Source organism: Rhinoderma darwinii, chromosome 4 (assembly GCF_050947455.1).
Source record: "Rhinoderma darwinii isolate aRhiDar2 chromosome 4, aRhiDar2.hap1, whole genome shotgun sequence".
Taxonomy (NCBI): Eukaryota; Metazoa; Chordata; class Amphibia; order Anura; family Rhinodermatidae; genus Rhinoderma; species Rhinoderma darwinii.
The window spans coordinates 167,321,868-167,339,158 of NC_134690.1; the positions used below are offsets into that span (position 1 = coordinate 167,321,868).

The 17,291-nt window shown below is 42.9% G+C and overlaps 1 protein-coding gene across 1 annotated transcript in view; it reads left to right on the forward strand.

The window, feature by feature from the left end:
• ECEL1 (endothelin converting enzyme like 1) overlaps positions 1 to 7,214 on the forward strand; it is a 104,274-nt gene extending 97,060 nt beyond the window's left edge. Inside the window, exons 17-18 of the mRNA XM_075864110.1 lie at positions 5,472 to 5,548; positions 6,416 to 7,214. Coding sequence (XP_075720225.1) covers positions 5,472 to 5,548; positions 6,416 to 6,515 — 177 coding nt within the window. The 3' untranslated portion in view covers positions 6,516 to 7,214. The remainder of the gene's footprint in view (positions 1 to 5,471; positions 5,549 to 6,415) is intronic.
• Positions 7,215 to 17,291: the final 10,077 nt, after the last annotated feature.

A 17,291-nucleotide genomic window follows, 5' to 3' on the forward strand; every position in this document is an offset into this window, starting at 1 on the left:
ACTAACACATCTCCACTATATTAGAAAACAGAAATATCCTTCCCCACTTTGTATCCCTCCCATTGTGGGTTTGCCTTTGTTATAAGATTGGAAAATTTCAATAAAAGATCTTTGGAAAGGTTGGAATATTTAACCAGTTCAGGACTGGGCTATTTTGAGCCTTCAGGACCAGACACCGTTTAGCCCTTTTTAGCACGTGTTAGTTAAATGGCTATAATTTTTTTATTTGTTGGGCTAACTACGTGATTTTTGAGATGTTTTTTCCGTGGACAATGCCGGTTTCTTTTTTTATCCTTTTTATACACACCTTTTTTGCTATTTTAGAATTTTTATTCATAAAGTTTGAAAATAATAGTAAAAAAATAAGCTTTTTTACGTTTCAGCTATTTTTTTTTGGTAATAACATAGTTTTACCCTAAAATAGACCTTTTATTTGTGATCGTCATTGTCTACCGTAAATTCTAATATATTACATGTCTATATTAGGGTAATTGGGTCAGCGCTAGCGTTACAAAAATGATTGGCGGGGGGAACGTTTTTTTTTGGGGTGGGTATTTTATGTGTATTTATTATAAAAAAAATTTGCACTTGACTTTACTATTTTTTTTATTACTTTGGTCTGTCCCTCAAAGGTCAAAAAAGACCTTTGGGGAACTTTATATTTTTTCTTTCTTTCTTTTACACCAGGCTTTTCCACTGTAACTGGAGCTGTACAGGGGAAATCAGACCTCTCATAGTGACGATTGTCACTAATAGGGCTGTGCTGGGTCTAGTAAGACCCAGCAGCAGCCTGCCACTAACGGCACCCGGCGATCATGTGACCAGTCACATGATCACCGGGAGGAATAGAGACAGCGCCGCTGTTGCTGTTTCTATTCCTATACACAGCGTTCATTGAGCGCTGTGTAAAAAGACATTGGAGAAGACAGAAGCAGCGAAAGCTGCTTCTATCCTCTCCTCAGGGTCCCCGGCAGTCACTGACAGCCGGAGACCCGACATTCAGCTGCCCGATCGCGCGGGCAGCAAGTTAAAACCCGTGCCGTAAAAAGTCTATGGCTCGGGTTTTAAGGACCCTGACCGCTGGCCGTAAAAATACAGCCAGCGGTCGGGAACCAGTTAAACTATTATGATTGATATTTAGGTCCACGTATGTGTAGGGCTATTACATTTAACAATACATTGAGTATATATATTTTTTTTTTTAAATCATAAAATTGGAAAATTGTCAGGCACACAGAAGTCTCTAGATACATGATTTGGGCTCTGCATGCCACCACATTGGATTTGAAATGAAACAACTGAGATGCAATTGAAGGGTAGACTTTCAGGTTAAATTCAAGGGGTTGAAAAAAAATATCCTGTGAAATGTTTAGGAATTGCAACCATTTTTCTACACAGCCTCCTCATTTCAGGGGGTCAAAAGTAATTGGACAAATTAATATTACCATAAATAAAATTTTGTTTTTTTTAATACTTTGTAGAGAATCCTTTGCAGGCAATGACTGCCTGAAGTCTGGAACCCATGGACATCACCAAATGCTGGGTTTCCTCCATTTTGATGCTTTGCCAGGCCCTTACTGCAGCTGTCTTCAGTTGTTGCTTGTTTAAGTAAAAACTCCTGGGTTTCTTTCGCAGTATGTTTTGGGTCATTGTCCATCTGTACTGTGAAGCGACGTCCAATCAACCTTGCTGGATTTGGTTGAATCTGAGCAGAAAGTAAATTCCTGAACACTTCAGAATTCATCCGGCTGCTTCTGTCCTCAGTCGCATCATCAATAAACACTAGTGATCCAGTGCCTTTGGCAGCCATCCATGCCCATGCCATCACACTGCCTCCACCATGTTTTACAGAGGATGTGGTGTGCTTTGGATCATGAGCCGTTCCAAGCCTTCTCCATAATTTCTTCTCCCATCATTCTGGTACAGGTTGATCTTAGTTTCATCTGTCTAAAGAATGCTGTTCCAGAACTGGGCGGCTTCTTTATATGTTGTTTGGTAAAGTCTAATCTGGCCTTTCTATTTTTGAGGCTGATTAATGGTTTGCACCTTGTGGTGAATCCTCTGTATTTGCTTTCATGAAGTCATCTCTTTATGGTAGACTTAGATACTGATACACCTACTTCCGGGAAAGTGTTTTTCACTTAGGTAGATGTTGTGAAGGGGTTTTTCTTGCCCACGGAAAGGATTCTGCAATCATCCACCACTGTTGTCTTCCGAGGACGTCCAGTCTTCATTTTTTTAAGCCTAACAATAGTCTGTTTCACTTGCATTTAGACCTCCTTTGATCTCATGTTGTGGGTTCACAGCAACAATTTCCAAATGCAAATGCCACACCTGGAATCAACTCCAGACCTTTTATCTTCTTAATTGATGATGAATGAACGACAGAATAGCCCATGCAGCCCATTAAATAGCTTTTGAGATAATTGTCCAATTACTTTTGGTCCCTTGAAAAAGAGGCAGCTACATATTAAAGAGCTGTAATTCCTAAACCTTTCCTCAAATTAGGATGTGGATACCCGTAGTATCGTTGCAGTAATTCATGCAAAAGGAACCTGACAAAGTATTGAGTGCATATACTGTACATATTTTTCAGTAGGCGTACATCTCTGTAATAAAAATCCTTTTTGAAATTGGGTTTATATATTATTCTTATTTTCTGAGACACTAAATTTGGGGTTTTCATTAACTGTTAGCCATAAACGTCAACATTAAAAGAAAAAAAAAATGCTGGAAATAGATCACTCTGTGTGTAATGAATCTATATAATATGAGTTTCACTTTTTGAATTAAATCACTGAAATAAATAAACATTTTGATGATATTCTTATTCATTGAGAAGAACTAGTATGTATACACACATACCGTTCGGCCATAACATTAAAACCACTGACAGGTATAGTAAGTAACATTGATTATCTGGTTACGACTCCTAGCACGGGGTGAGATATATTAGACAGCAAGTGAACAATCAGTTCTTAAAGTTAAAGGGGTTTTCCCATGAAGGACATTTATGACATCTCCACAGGATATGTCATAAATGTTAGATAGATGCGGGTCCCACCTCTAGGACCCGCACCTATCTCTAGAACACGGCCCCCTAATCCCAGTTCTAGCTTTTTGTGCTCACGTTGACTCTCGGCCACTTCTTGATTATATGGTCAGGACATGGTCAGGAGTTATGGAAACAGCTACCTCGCTGAGCTATGCTGTTTCCGTAACTCCCATACTAGTGAATGGCAGTTACGGAAGCAGCGCAGCATGCGAGCTACCGTAAGTGGCCGGGAGGCAGCGTGAGCACAAAAAGCTAGAACCGGGATTAGGGGACCCTCTTCTAGAGATAGGTGCGGGTCCTAGAGGTGGGACCCGCATCTATCTGCCATTTAAATCAGTATGTGAGACTAGACATGGACTGTACATCCACTTGTAATACATTGATCTGTAGCTGCTAGGCAAAAATGTATAAATATGAACGAGGTTCTATGTTAACATTTTTAACAAATTCTATTCTAAGCCCACTTGCCACTTCACGGCGACCTCCAAAAAAGTGGGTCTCTACTCTACTGGTTGCAGCACCGCATGGTGGTCGCTGCCACTGCAACACCACTCCTGCAGAGGGAGCAGCCCAGAGGCCCAAAAGCACCCATGCTGCCACGCCCAGCCTCCTTGGCTCTGAGCCACATACCCCACAAGTGCAGCACCACAGCGACAGACACAACCACACAGTACCACAAAATGTAAACAGATTGAACAAGCTCACCTTTCCATGCGCTTCTAGTGGCCAACTGAGAGCACGGGCCAGAGAAGAAACACTTATGAGGTCATTCCCTAATTAAAATCACCTGTGCCAGATATGTGGAGTGCTGGTACCAAGTAAAACAAAATAAACTGAGGGGGATACACTGTATAATAATATCTGTATGTGAGACTAGACATGGACCGCACATCCACTTGTAATACATTGATCTATAGCTGCTAGTCAAATGCAAGGGGTTGTGGCTCAGAGCCAAGGAGGCTTGCCATGGTCTGACAGCATGGGTGCTTTTGGGCCTCTGGGCTGCTACCTCTGCAGGAGTGGTGTTGCAGTGGCAGCGACTGCCATGCGGTAATGCAACCAGTAGAGTATGGACCCACTTTTTGAGAGGTCACTGTGAAGTGGCATGTGGTCTTATAAAATTTGATCAAAATGTTAACAAAGTACCTCGTTCATGTTTATACATTTTTGCCTAGCAGCTATACAGTAGATCAATTTATTACAAGTGGATGTGCAATCCATGTCTAGTCTCACATACTGATATCTGACATTTATGACATACATTATTTTTATGGGAAAACCTCTTTAATGTTTTGGAAGCAGGAAGAATTGGCAAAGGCAAAGATCTCAGCGTTTTTAACAAGACCAAATTGTAATGAGTCGACAACAGGTTTCACAACATCTTATGGGATTATCCCGGTATGCAGTGGTTAGTACCTACCAAAAGTGGTCCAACGAAGGACAACTTGTGAATCGGAAACAGGGTAATGGGCGTCCAATGCTCATTGAACCACCTAGGTATTGAAGGCTAGCCCAACTGATCCGATCCCACAAAAGAGCTACTGTAGCACAAATTGCTGAAAAAGTTAATGCTGGATATAATAGAAAGGTGTACACAGTGCATCGCAGTCTGCTGCATTTGGATCTACGTAGCCAAGTGCGCCCCTTCATGACAATGATATTCCCTAATGGCAGTGGCCTTTTTCAGTAGGATAATGTGCCCTGCCACACTGCAAAAACTGCTCATGAACGGTTTACGGAACATGAAAAGTGTTCCGTTTTGACTTGGCTTCCAAACCCTCCAGATCTTAATCCGATTGAGCATCTGTTGGATATGCTGGTAAAACAAGTCGAATACAGGTAGACTCCACCTATCATCGTAGCCAGAGTTGTCTTGGTGAAACGAGTGGGACCTACACAATATTAGGCAGGTGGTTTTAATGTTATGGCTGAACGGTATATATCCTACACCAACTAAGAGACAATTATTTTATTCCCCTATGTGTTTGCAATATTAGTAAAATATTAAATTATTAGCAGAACGCCTTTCTTCCCATAATAGCAATTTTGGGACCATAATATTAGTTATGGGAATATTTGAAGTTCATTACTTCCTGGGTTGAAAATATAGCACATCTCCTAACCTTTTGTGCTACGATCACTTGAATTCTACTGATGGATTATAAGGCATTATATTACATGTCATTGGGGAACGCTACTTTACCAAGATGGTGTCTCTACCTAAGCTTTATACAATAATTCCGCTATTCAAAGAAATGGAAGTATCATAATGTAGGTTACTATTTGGCAATGGGTATACTCTACTTTATGTACATTTCCTTTGGAATCAAATATTAGTTATTATATTCTCTGTTTATATATTAAACACAAGTGGGATAATTATTATGTTTACTTTAACCTTTTTTTTTTTTTTTAGAATTGGTGTATAAAGAGAAGATCTCAGTCTATATACCTGCAAGTCTTGACGGACAAACATGCTCCTGAACATTACCGGTATGACTAATACACAATGACTTGTAACTGATCGCATCCCACTGAATGTGTCATCTCCGTCCTCATTACAATCCCAATGATTACTCACATTATGTTATTGCTATTTGCATCTTGTTTATCAAAATAGCAGTTAATAGTCAATTTAAAACATTGATATGATTCAATTCCCAGTGTGCTTGCCATCAAAAAGGGTTATAAAGAGGAGATAAACATAAGTGTATTAGAAGATCCACACTGCAATGAAGATTCATGGCTCAAAAGTCACGTCCATGCTTGCTTATAGCAGTTCTATCAGAAACAAACTCAATGATTTCTAGCATTCAGACCGAATAATTTCTTCCTTCACCACCTCTCCTCCTGCTAGTCAAGGATTGGGGTAAATGGATTGTACATGCTACCACACATACATCATTTTTATGATCATTGTCTGATCATTCATCTGATCTGTCATAAAAAGTCGAAAGTTTTAGCTTAATCCTGCCATAAACATACATGTATAGTAGCCACTTGAAAGCAATAAATATTACATTTTCAAAGCTAAACCATGTTGGTCTACTGGTTTTTGAGACTTATGTTAAATACACAGTTGCAGCACACTTTAAATTGACACGTAACACAACAAAAGCCATTGAAAAGTCAAGTTAAAGTTTTCTACATCTGAACATTAACACTTTCAAAAGTTAAGTATTCTTCCAATTGTTCCCTACTGTCAGCCTACCTAATTAGAGAACCCACCATGAAAAGAGCGATTAGACTTCCACAGTGTGTTGACAATGCAATTCCAAAGAGTTAAATTACCAATCCAGCTCTAAATGTCTCTGTCTTCCTATTTTTCTGTTACTTTACACATTTTTGCTTCTGTTTTAGGGTGATGGGCAGCGTCTCTCAGTTTGAAGAGTTTGGGAGAGTATTCCACTGTCCGAGGAATTCCCCCATGAACCCGGTTCAGAAATGTTCTGTGTGGTGATCCATAGAGGGCTTTGCTAATATTAGCTCCACCACAGCACAAATGCTCCTTGTGTCTAAATCAGGAGAAGAATGTCTAAGTGTGCCTTCTAGACTAACTGACAAAGGGTTACTAGGTCCTTGTCACCCCCTAATGTGTATGGTTCACTGGTTTCTTGACATACACAGAAGATCATTTCCTGACGACAGTGAAAAATTACATTCACACTATGGATTTATTACCCCCAGATCATTTTGGGACAATGACTCTCACATACAATGGTGTAATAAAACTTAAAGATGACTGGTTTATCCTTAACTCAGCGAGACAATGAACTACTAGGACACTGAAAACCTAAAATAATGGAATGTTCCTTCAACCAACAGCAGAGGCTGGGGCCATAGACAGCCAACCTTGAAGATTTATAAGCCTTTATGTTTTCCAAAAAGAACAGATAGTTGGTAACAAATGAGTCCAAAGCCTGAACACATGCAAAGACTGGTTACTGATCCTTTGGCAACTACTAAGAAGGACTTGTTGAAGCCATCATCGATATTGAGCCCCTTACACCCAGAATGGGGTAAAGAGGTTTCCCACATCCACAGATGGTAACCACCTGCTTTGCATTCATCTAATGCAGGGTACCATGTCCCTTTAGTTCTACAAAGGATAGATTACAGAGATCCTCTCATGCACCGATACTATGTAGGTAATATTTACACCCAATGGTTTATTTGCAGAATGAAATATTACTTTCTGACAAGAGTGAATGATATGTTGCTGGAATGTTAACCACAGTTTTTTAGCTATTGTACCGATTTGGAGCAGATTAATGTAGTTACCATCCACTGAAAAAAAGGTTGTTTGAAGATATTTTGAGCGTTTTTAGTTTTATACTGAGGAACCTGTAGTGCCAAGTGCAGTGTTAGAATTGTTTTATTCACCAGCATATTCCATATTCTCTATTCACTGCTCTAATCTGTCATTGTCTGTCATGTATCACATCATATATTTGTGAAGGTGCCAAATATTGTTTGTTATACAGTATGATATCTAATGATATTACTGTTTTACTTTATAATGTTATATATTGGCTAAACTACATTAATGTAATCATGAAACTATTATTTTTATTATGTGAATATTCTCACAATCCTCTATAAACACAGTTGATTTGTATTATATTAGTCTGCTTTCTTAACCATTGGACACCTTAATAAAAGAAAGCTATGACTACTGTGGTTAGGTAAGGACCCAATGCTTTTAGCTTTTTGAGCCTTTCTTTTATCTTTTGCCCATGCCTTCAAACCCAGATCATTCTGTACAATTCCAATTAAATATGAGAATATTGTTGCTGTTAGAATAAAATTAGTTACTGAACTGTGTTAAATGCAAACATTATATCTGTTTATGTCCATCCAATTGTTGGCACCATTCTGCATGGCCAGTTTTCCTGTATGCAATTAGAGAATTGCCTAAAAGGAAAACAATGTATCGTCTATTATTGCCACAATGTTAACAGGTTACCCTGTCTGTTATGGTCCCTAAAGGTAGTACGGTCCTAGAAGTCAGCATATACATAGTATGAAATCTAAAGGAAATATTTGATCTTATTAAAACAATGGAAGTAAATCAATGAAAAGCAAGCAGAAACAAATACAATGTTTACAATAAAAAAAAAAAATGAATGTAACTATGACAGTCTCCACAACCATAATTTACAATGCTCCCCAATATGTCCAGACATACCAGTTCAATTAAATTCATCATATCATCTTCTTGTACTATTATGTAATTATGATCATTATTCTTATGTTTTACAACATACTTGTCATAATAAGACATCATTATAGGTATTATCATCCTCTCCTAATGCCATTGGCTGTTTATGTTTATATATTACATTACATTATTATCCTCTCCATGCACCAGTATATCATTACCTTCACTCTATAATATCACTATCCTTCTAAAAAGACACTTCAATCATCATCTTCTTGTACTGAATATAATTAACATTGCATTTGATCAGGGGCGTAGCTAAAGGCTCATGGGCCCTGGTGCAAGAATTCAGCTTGAGCCCCCCTACCCCTCCCCAACACCACCAGACCGCTGCACATGCCTATGCTCAGCTGCCTTGCCCGACAGACTCAATGAATGTCCCCACAATATAATGCCCCCCATAGCTGCCCCCACAGTATAATGCCACCACACTGTATAATGCCCGCCATAGCTGTCCCCACACAGTATAATGCCCCCCCATAGCTGCCCCCACACAGTATAATGCCCCCGATAGCTGACCACCACAGTATAATGCTCTCCATAGCAGCCCCTACACAGTATAATTCCCCCCATAGCTGACCACCACTCTATAATGCCCCCATAGCTGCACCCACAGTATAATGCCCCTTTAGCTTCCCCCCACAGTATAATGCCCCACATAGCTGCCCCCACAGTACAATGCCCCTACATCTGCCCCCACAGTAAATTGCCACCCATAGCTGCCACATACAGTATAATGCCCCCATATAGTATAATGCCCCCCCATAGCTGCCCATACACTATAATGCCCCATACATTATAATGCCCCCATGGCTGCCCCATATAACATAATGCCCCCCATAGCTGCCCCATACAGTATAATGTCCCCCATACACTATAATGCCCCCAAGGCTGCCCCATACAGTATAATGCCCCCATACAGTATAATGCCCCATAGCTGCCCCATACAGTATAATGCCCCTCATACAGTATAATACCAACCATAGCTGCCACATATAGTATAATGCCCCACGCAGTATAATGCCCCCTATAGCTTCTGCATTAAGTATAATGCCCCCATACATTATAATGATCCCCATAGCTGCCCCATACAGTATAATGCCCCCATACAGTATAATGCCCTCAATAGCTGCCACATATAGTATAATACCCCCCATAGCTGCCATATACAGTATAATGCCCCCATACAGTATAATGTATCCTTCTCCTCCTCTGCACTGTGCTGTGAGTGGCCTGGCGGAGACAGGTGCTATGACGTCACTACATCGTACCTGCCTGCGCCGAGTCCCTTGTGGCACAGTGAATACTGGATAAAGGAGGGGCCCGGTCGCAGTTGCAACCGTTGCGACCCCTATAGCTACACCACTGCATTTGACTGAAAATGGGTATAGTACCCACTCAATATGTGGTAGAATTCTCTTGCTTTGCCTTGTTTTGTTCAAAACTTGGCGCATGAACTTTAACTCACTGGGGAAATGTATCAAGACAGGCGTTTCATACGACAGTCCTAATAGAAGGAGCATTGGAGTAAGATGAAAACACATTTATTAAGAGCCGATCACTTCTTAATAAATGTGTTACATGTGCCTGCTGGCCAAGCTCTGCAATTATGGCGCAACAACCGCAGCCAGGTGCCATGCATTTCCCTTGTAGCAAGATAGAAAAAATAAAATAAAAAGCATACTCACCTCACCACTTCTCCCCTCCTGGTCCCCTCAACATTCTAGCACGGCTCTTACAAGGTCCTGACGCCGAGAAGCATCACGGCCTCATATGTGACGCAGCACTCAACGTCATCAGTGCTGCGTCACATAAAACGTCCTGAGACTGCCCATCGCCAGTACGTATGAACCGCGTCATGCGGAGGGGGCCTGTGGGGAAGAAGAGAAGCGGTGACGTGAGTATTAATTTCATTAAATTATTTTGCCTTCGTACACCCCGCAGAGTGAAATCTACATCAGCTTGTCAGCTTGTAGATGGCGCACATAACCACTATAATTTATGGCAGTTTGCTGGTGTAAAATAATAAATTTGTAGGGCCTTACCCTTTTGAGAAGCCACATCCCTTTCCACAAAAATGCCGTAAAAAGGCCAACATTAGATATGAGATAGATAGATAGATAGATAGATAGATAGATAGATAGATAGATAGATAGATAGATAGATAGATAGATAGATAGATAGATAGATAGATAGATAGATAGATAGATAGATAGATAGATCATGTGCTTCAACCCTGGCCAGCAGCCAACATGTGTTTATGTGCGTGTTAGGGCATTAAGGGCCTTTTACACTGGGAGATAATCGCCCAAACGATCGTCGTTGCAGGCAATGAGTCCAATGATATGCATGAAATTCACGCTCCCCTACCTCCAGCCATTGATTGACAGATTTCTTAATGTTACTGTGCACATATCATTGGATTCATTGCCTGCATTGATGGCTGCGCACTGCAAGTTAACATGTAAGTTCTCCTACACTACTACGCTGTAACGAATAAGTGACCCACTAAAATCAGTGTCTCTGTCACTACTTTATGCTGCCCTCAGAAGGTGACTGATCCTCCTTAACTTCAAACTCCGAACTTGACAAATGAGTTAGACATTTAAAACATTCTCACATTTTAAAATACACTGAAGGGGTTTTTAAACATATACTCTATTGTTAAACAGTTTTCCTCTAGAGAACTGGTACTGAGCAGTAAGTTTACACATAGTTTTTACATGGACAATAGAAAATACAAAAAATATTTTTAAAGAAAATAAATAAACATCTAGATTTAGAATAATGATTTTATCTCATTTGTCCAGTTGTACTAATAAATGATATCTGGTTGTGCTGGCCATGATACGGCTTTCGCTTCACGGTATTGTGTGTTACATCTTTTTGCATCAGTTTTATAACTACTTAATCCCATTACCGGTAGCGTATACCTGAATATCCAATTTCTGATCCAAATTGTCTGTTTTTAAAGAGGCTCTGTCACCAGATTTTGCAACCCCTATCTGCTATTTCAGCAAATAGGCGCTGCAATGTAGATTACAGTAACGTTTCTATTTTTAAAAAACGAGCATTTTTGTATTTATGCAAATGAGGCTTGCAAAAGTCCAAGTGGGCGTGTTTAAAGTAAAAGTCCAAGTGGGCGTGTATTATGTGCGTACATCGGGGCGTTTTTACTACTTTTACTAGCTGGGCGTTCTGACGAGAAGTATCATCCACTTCTCTTCAGAACGCCCAGCTTCTGGCAGTGCAGACACAGCCGTGTTCTCGAGAGATCACGCTGTGACGTCACTCACTTCCTGCCCCAGGTCCTGCATCGTGTCGGCCACATCGGCACCAGAGGCTACAGTTGATTCTGCAGCAGCATCAGCGTTTGCAGGTAAGTAGCTACATTGACTTACCTGCAAACGCCGATGCTGCTGCAGAATCAACTGTAGCCTCTGGTGCCGATGTGTCCTCGCTCGTCCGACACGATGCAGGACCTGTGAGTGATGACACAGCGTGATCTCTCGAGAACACGGCTCTTCTCGTCAGAACGCCCAGCTAGTAAAAGTAGTAAACACGCCCCGATGTACGCACATAATACACGCCCAGTTGTACTTTTACTTTTCAACACGCCCACTTGTACTTTTGCAAGCCTCATTTGCATAAATACAAAAATGGCCATAACTTGGCCAAAAATGCTCGTTTTTTAAAAATAAAAACGTTACTGTAATCTACATTGCAGCGCCTATCTGCTGCAATAGCAGATAGGGGTTGCAAAATCTGGTGACAGAGCCTCTTTAATGTCAGGGAGCAATTCATAAATGTCTTATTTTTACATTGGCTCTTGTAAGGTATTAGTAGTAGTTGACGTTCCTGCTGATTAAATTGAGTAGACATAGTCGGAAATCATTTTGTATCTCCTCTCACATACAAGTGTGAACATATTCTAACCAGCAAGTATATATTTTTTAAGAATGGAACAATCTACTAATATATGAATATATGATATCTCTGCAGTGTCTGCAGGAGAGGTGTTTTATGGATAAGAACTCTTTCACATTTACCTTGCCAAACTGGAATGCATGTATATACCTGAAACCCGCAGTATGTAAATGATGTACCATTGATGTCACCCTGCATAGAACAATGCATTAAGAGTTGTAAAGTACAGTCTGGGTGACTCACTGGCAGTCCAGAGTGCATGATTGTATAACCCTCATTTTGTGTACATCGGGATTACTGAATAAAGCTCTTATATTTTTTAATCTCTGTCTTTTAACTATTTTCTAGATGCGCAACATGACCAACAGCACATAATCTTGAATTCCCAAGATCATAACTGAGGTTTAGTAGTATGTGATAGATACCAAAGTGGCACAAAGTAAAAAAAAAAGATATGCATCAATAGGTGATCACTGTGGGTCAGACTGCTGGTGTGCCACAAACCCATCAGCTTTTACCAGACACAGCTCCACCCTGATCCATGCTGTGTGTCTGGTATTTCAGATCATCCACATTTCCGTGAATAGGGCTAAGCTACAACTGAGATACAGTTTCCAGCCTCCCACTATCTTCTTGCTGTATTAAATGGGTTATCTAAAATTAGAACTAAAGATATGGATATTTTTCACAAACAGCACCACACTTGACCATGGGCTGTGTCTAGTATTGCAGCTCAGCCTCATGCAAGTGAATAGAGCTGAGATGCAATACCAGATACAGCCCATGGACAAGAGTGGTGCTGTTTCTGGACAAAAAAAACAAGCAGATCCTTTTCTCTCATTCTAGACAACCCCTTCAAGATAAGTTAATTCTTGTTAAACACACAGAAATATGCCATCACCCTGTACTTCATAAACAACCCACATGACGTCACTGGAACACACCACACTACTTGTTAAACCAGACTATTCAGGCGGTGTGTCACTAATTCTCTGCCAAAGAGCACTGAGATACAGTTCACCTTTGGACAGTCGACTTGGCGAAAAGAGATAAAAAATAATAAATGATAGATGAATAGCCGAAGCTTTAAAACTAGCAACAGGAAAAAAGCAAAGCAAAGTCTGTATCCAGGGTCATCCAGATAGAGACTTCAATGAACAGACTCAATGTGCTAATATAAGCCAACAGACCACAGGAACCGAACAAGCGGCAATTCTTTAATTTGACTTTATATATTCAACTTGGATATGGACAACTAAGAATTAGTATATACCACAATGGAGCAGGTGACAAAAACAGCGGTACAAATCTGGAAATGTCCTTCCAAAGTATAATAAAGGCGATTTGTAATCTCACCGCTTATATGTTCAGTTACACAAACACAGCACCCAGTGCAAAACAGTCCTTCAACCTGAGGTAAATGTATCAATGTTGCAAACGCTGTGGCGGTATCGCAGATGAAATCGCAGTTGCCCAACTTGATGGAAACAGACTGCCATGCCCATGGCCGCGGGGCGTCAGCCTCACTCACCTCCTGACGGCCGCAGCCATGGATCTGTGAGCGCTGGCCCCCATCTCCTCCTCAGAAGACGCCAGCGCTCACTTCCACTTCTCTCGGCTGGGTCCCGTAGGTTGCTCGTGCCCGCTCTTAAATGGCCAGCGTGCGCACCTAAGTTAAAGTGCGAAATTAGCCCCTGGACTATAAGAGGGGCCCAGCCCCTTCCTGCCTTGCCTGAGCTTTGTTGTCGTTATCCTAGTTTGTCCCTGCAAATAGTCTCCTAGTGTCTTCCAGTTCCCAGTGTTTCCCGTTCCTGCTACCTGTAACCTGTATCCCTTGCTATCGTGGTCAAGTGCCGTATTGAGTTGGAGTCATGCTGTGTTGAGTACCACGCCTGCCCTGTTACACCACGCCTGATGCCAAAGTCCCTTCTGAGCCTGCCTCACTACTGTCTGAAGCTACCACAGGAACACCTATATGAACTATAGACTTTGATCTGTGTCCTGTTGGCCAGTTGCCATACCGTTAAGGCGGTACAGCCCGGTGGGTCCACGTACCCAACGTGACAGTAATCTCAGGCCATGGATCCCGCTGGTCAATCCAAGACCATGATGACGTCACAAGAGATGCGGGCAGATACGCTAGATCTCCGGTCTCGACAGGACCAACTCCTCCAGGCATTGAACATTATTGCACATCGGCTGGATCTGCAAGCTGCCGTTCCTCCTACTACACCTCCTGGCAGTACAGAGCCTCCGACTACACCTCCTGGCAGTGCTAATCCCCGATTTTATTTACCGCTACCTCACCGCTATGATGGAGACACGAAGACCTGTCGTGGATTTTTGAACCAGTGCCAGATCCGCTTTAGCCTGTATGCAAGGGCATTTTCGACCGATGGCGCAATGGTCGCTTTCATCGTCTCTCTCCTCACTGGCAGGGCCCTTGCATGAGCGAACCCTATCTGGGAGAGACAAGGACCAGAGACCCGTGACTTCCCGGGGATCCTACGGACATTTTGCATGGTGTTTAAGGAGCCTGGACGAGGCTCGTCGGGAGGGAAGACTCCCTAGCCCGGTTCCTACTTTGCTGCAACCCCTTCTGTCCTCAGATGCTGATCCTCCAAAGGAGTCTGTGAGGACAGACCAGTTTAAGCTGTCTACCCAGGAGACACAATGCAGACGCACCTCTGGACTCTGGCTATATTGCGGCCGCGGAGGCCATCTTGTGCGTCTGTGCCCCCAAAAGCCTCAGTGCCTAGGGTTGCTGGGAGAGACAATCCTGAGTGAAGAAGGACTTTTGTCTAAATTGTCCATTCCCGTGACCATAGTGTCCAGCGAAAAAACGCACCGCGTCTCTGCTTATCTGGACTCTGGATCTGCTGCTAATTTCATTCGAAGAGACCTGGTGGATCTTCTCCAGTTGCCCACAACCCCTCTGGAGAGGCCTTTGATGGTTACATCAGTGAATGGACTACCTCTGCCAGACCCGGTTGTAGCTGTGACCAAGCCACTGAGGCTCCAAGTGGGAGCCCTCTATTCCGAGCTTCTCTCGTTCTTTGTCCTGGCTAAAGCCGTCAACACAGTGCTGCTGGGCCTGCCCTGGCTCTGAATACATGCCCTAGTCCTGGACTGGAATTCTGGAGAGGTTCTCCAGTGGGGTCCCGAGTGTCTCAACCGCTGCCTGGTACAGATTCATTCGGCCCAACCTCCTCTGCCTCAGTCCTTGGCAGGATTGCCTTGCCATTATTCCACGTTCTCGGATGTCTTCAGCAAGAAGGAGGCGGAGACGGTGCCTCCACACCGGGTGTATGACTGTCCTATCGAGCTGATTCCTGGTGCATTCATTCCCCGTGGTAGGGTATATCCTCTCTCCTTGCCAGAGACTCAGTCCATGTCCGCCTATGTTAAGGAAAACTTAGAGAGGAGCTTCATACGGAAGTCTTCTTTCCCGTCAGGAGCCGGGTTCTTCTTTGTCAAGAAAAAGGATGGTTCTCTGCGTCCTTGCATCGACTAATGGGTTCTCAACCAGATCATAGTAAAAAATAGATATCTGTTGCCATTGATTTCTGAACTGTTTAATCGCATACGAGGAGCAGAGATTTTTCCGAAGCTAGACCTGCGCGGGGCTTACAACCTAATCCGGATTCGACGGGGTGACAAATGGAAGACGGCATTTAACACCCGTGACGGACACTATGAATATCTAGTAATGCCCTTAGGCCTGTGTAATGCTCCCGCGGCCTCCTCTATGTTTGTGTTGTGGTCTATCTTGATGACATCTTGATTTTTTTCTCCAGATCCTATGACTCATCAGAGACATGTCCGTCAAGTTTTGCTGTGGTTAAGGGAGAATCGCCTGTACGCCAAGTTGGAGAAGTCCGTGTTCGAGAAAAATGCTCTACCCTTCCTGGGCTACATCATCTCAGATTGGGGCCTCAAGTTGGATCCTGAGAAGATAACGGCTATCCTGGAATAGCCACGCCCTCAAGGCTTGAGGTCCATACAGCGCTTTCTGGGATTCGCCAATTTCTACAGACAGTTCATTCCAAAGTTCTCCTCACTGATATCTCCTATCTCTACCCTCACCAACAAAGGCATGAACGCCAAGGTGTGGACTCCTGAGGCGGAATCCGCATTTAATAGCCTGAAGAGTGCCTTCACGTCAGCCTCTATCCTCCATCATCCAGAAGTATCTCGACAGTTCTCATTGGAGGTGTATCCTCCTCTGTCGGTGCTGGTGCACTCCTGTTCCAGAGAGGTTCCAAGGGCAAGACAATGGTATGTGGCTATTACTCTAAACTCTTCCCTTCCTCAGAACGCAACTACTCGATTGGGGATCGGGAGTTACTGGCCATCAAATTGGCTCTGGAGGAGTGGAGACATCTCCTAGAGGGTGCAGTTCATCCCATCTTGATATTCACGAACCACAAGAACCTCACCTATCTCCAAATGGCCCAACGACTGAATCCACATCAGGCCAGGTGGTCGCTGTTCTTTGCCCGGTTCCAGTTTGAGCTCCACTACCGTCCGGCCGACAAGAATGTGGGGGCCGATGCCTGTCCAGGTCGTTCGAGACAGAGGACACTATGGAGCCTCCACAGAATATCATTGATCCATCCTGCATCATCCCTGTCAACCCTCTGCAAGTTAAAGACATCCGAGGAGGACTTTTGTGCGTATGGCAGACAGAAGATGAATCCTCCACTGGGGACACAGTTCCAAACTGGCAGGTCACGCAGGTGCCCGTAAGACCCGAGACCTGATTGCCCATCAGTTTTGGTGGCCCACGCTGCCCAAAGACATCACAGGCTTTGTCTCCTCCTGCACGGTGTGCGTAGCAAGTAAAGTTGCCCACTCCAAACCGGCTGACCTGCTCCAGCCGCTGCCTGTGCCCGATGCCCCCTGGCAACATATTGCTATGGACTTTGTCACGGACCTGCCTCCCTCTGCTGGATGCAGTACAGTCTGGGTGGTGGTGGACCGATTCTCCAAGATGGCTCATTTTGTTTATTTTGACCAATCAGTGACCAATCAGCGTCATGCACTTCTCATTGTTCCAGCCCAGCTTCTTTCACTGCACAATCACAC